General features: G+C 37.0%; 1 protein-coding gene across 1 annotated transcript; it reads left to right on the plus strand.

The window, feature by feature from the left end:
- Positions 1–306: 306 nt before the first annotated feature.
- LOC139193806 (NEDD8-conjugating enzyme Ubc12-like) lies at positions 307–1,900 on the plus strand. Its single transcript, XM_070817494.1, has 6 exons — positions 307–379; positions 483–596; positions 896–1,004; positions 1,113–1,191; positions 1,296–1,412; positions 1,534–1,900. The coding sequence occupies exons 2-6, from the start codon at positions 488–490 to the stop codon at positions 1,687–1,689; spliced, it is 570 nt and encodes a 189-aa protein (XP_070673595.1). The 5' UTR covers positions 307–379; positions 483–487; the 3' UTR covers positions 1,690–1,900.
- Positions 1,901–2,197: the final 297 nt, after the last annotated feature.

Consider the following 2,197-nt stretch of genomic DNA (forward strand, 5'->3'; position numbering starts at 1 on the left):
ATTTTTAATTTTTGAACACATTTTTATTTTTATTTTTTCAAATACAACTGACGGCATGTCATTGATATGATTTGTACTTTGGAATTTTTTTTTCAAATACAGCCGACGACATGTCGTTGATATGATTTGTATTTTTAGTTTTCGAATACATTTTTTATTTTTTTTTCCAAAGACAGTCGACTGCATGTTGATATGATTTGTATTTTTGGAAAGAGAAGCCTATGGCCGCACGAACCAGTAGCAGGAAGACAAGAATAGAGAAGAAAGGAAGATTATAAATCCGTTTCATTCCTTGGCCGTCTTCATTGTGCCTCTCCTATCTTTGCTTTCCCATTCCATTTCCTTTCCTTTTGCTTTTCTGCGGCATTTCGTTTAGCAGGTTTTCTTCGATGTTTTTGTTCACAAATTGTTAACACTTACAACAGACATGTATGGTTCATCTTATTACCCATTTTAAATTTGTGCTTTTCTTTTAATTACAGAAACCATGATCAGATTGTTTAAAGTGAAAGAAAAGCAAAAGGAAACAGCTGAAAACGCAAAGGAGAATGGTCTCGTAAAGAAGCAAAGTGCAGGAGAATTGCGTCTTCATAGAGGTAAATATGATTTTAGGATGTATATATGTTATGATTTGTTGCAATGTGGTACAAAGTTATACGCTTACATGCATATTAAGTTCCTAAATACACGTTTAACTCCAACGTACGTAAAGGCAAGGTTTCTGTGTTTATTTTAATTCCTTCAACCAGTCCTTCAATTGTAATATGACACAGAAATCAACGCAATGACGTTTTAGGATTCATATTGCCGATCCTATTTAGTGAGAAAAGGCTTTGTTGTTGTTGTTGTTGTTGTTGTTGTCGTCCTTCAATTGTATTACGATGTTGTCTTGTAGATATAAGTGAGTTGAACATGCCAGAAGAATGCAAGATTTCATTCCCCAATGGAAAGGATGATTTGATGGACTTTGAGATTACCATTACACCTTATCGGGGATATTATATGTAAGTAACCTTTGATCTGAAGCTTCATTTGGCTCTCTATACGTTGTTTGGATTTTGCAACTTCGATGTCATCTTGCTGACACCGACATTTTGTACCTCTTGTCGCAGGGGTGGTGGGTTTGTCTTCACGTTTAAAGTTCCCGCAGTCTACCCTCATGAGCCTCCGAAGGTCAAGTGCAAAACCAAGGTAACGAAACCTTAGTTATATCAGAACTTAACTTTCGTGTATATTGGTTACGATCCAAACCATAATATATATCTGGTGTTGTATAATGCATACCATATGTGCAGATCTACCATCCCAACATTGACTTAGAAGGAAACACTTGCCTTAACATTCTTCGGGAAGACTGGAAACCTGTCTTAAATATAAACACTGTTATTTACGGATTGTATCACCTATTCACGGTATCTCTGATCGCAACACAAAATATTTCGTGACCTCAAACAAACTATCCGTTTTGTTTTTTCTAGGTTTTATTTGGATGTGTGCCTGTTGTGAACTCAAATCCTGCATTTCTTCATGCAGGAACCTAACCATGAGGACCCCTTGAATCAAGAAGCAGCTGATCTTTTGAGGGACAATCCAAAATTGTTTGGTTTGAACGTGAGAAAATCGATCGAGGGAAACATATGGGTGGGAGGGGCCCATTTTCCTGGGTGCAAAACGGGTGACTTCTACTGATTTGGTTTATCTAGGGTTTTGCTTCTTCGTGGTCCAACCATGGTTGTATGAGGTTGAAGGTTTGTATGTTTTTTGGGTGTTTTCTGCATTTCAGGTGAGTACTTGGTGGGGGATTGTCTGGTGGCACATTTTCAGCCCATACTTGTAGCAGGAGAGTGTGTATTAGTGTAATTTTGATCTTCCTTCCATTAATAAGATGGCATCATGTTAAGGCTTGGTTTTGACTTGCTATTTCAATTTAACTGTCGTGGCCTTTTTTTGTTGATGGTTCGATAATTTGGGGATGCAGTTATTAATAAAACAACAATTCAACATATCGTGTCTCCCAGTTCAACCTCAATCATTTACGGTCTTGTCTTGTGGCAAATTTTCAGCCCATAATTTGCGGGTGCATGTATAAAATCATAACTATTATACGTATGATTTAGCATTTTGCTCATTCGGAGTATTAGATTAAACTCATGAAAACATAAAACTTCAGAGAAATGGGACTACATAGTGGCGGTGT

Source organism: Malus domestica, chromosome 17 (assembly GCF_042453785.1).
Source record: "Malus domestica chromosome 17, GDT2T_hap1".
NCBI classification, from domain to species: Eukaryota; Viridiplantae; Streptophyta; class Magnoliopsida; order Rosales; family Rosaceae; genus Malus; species Malus domestica.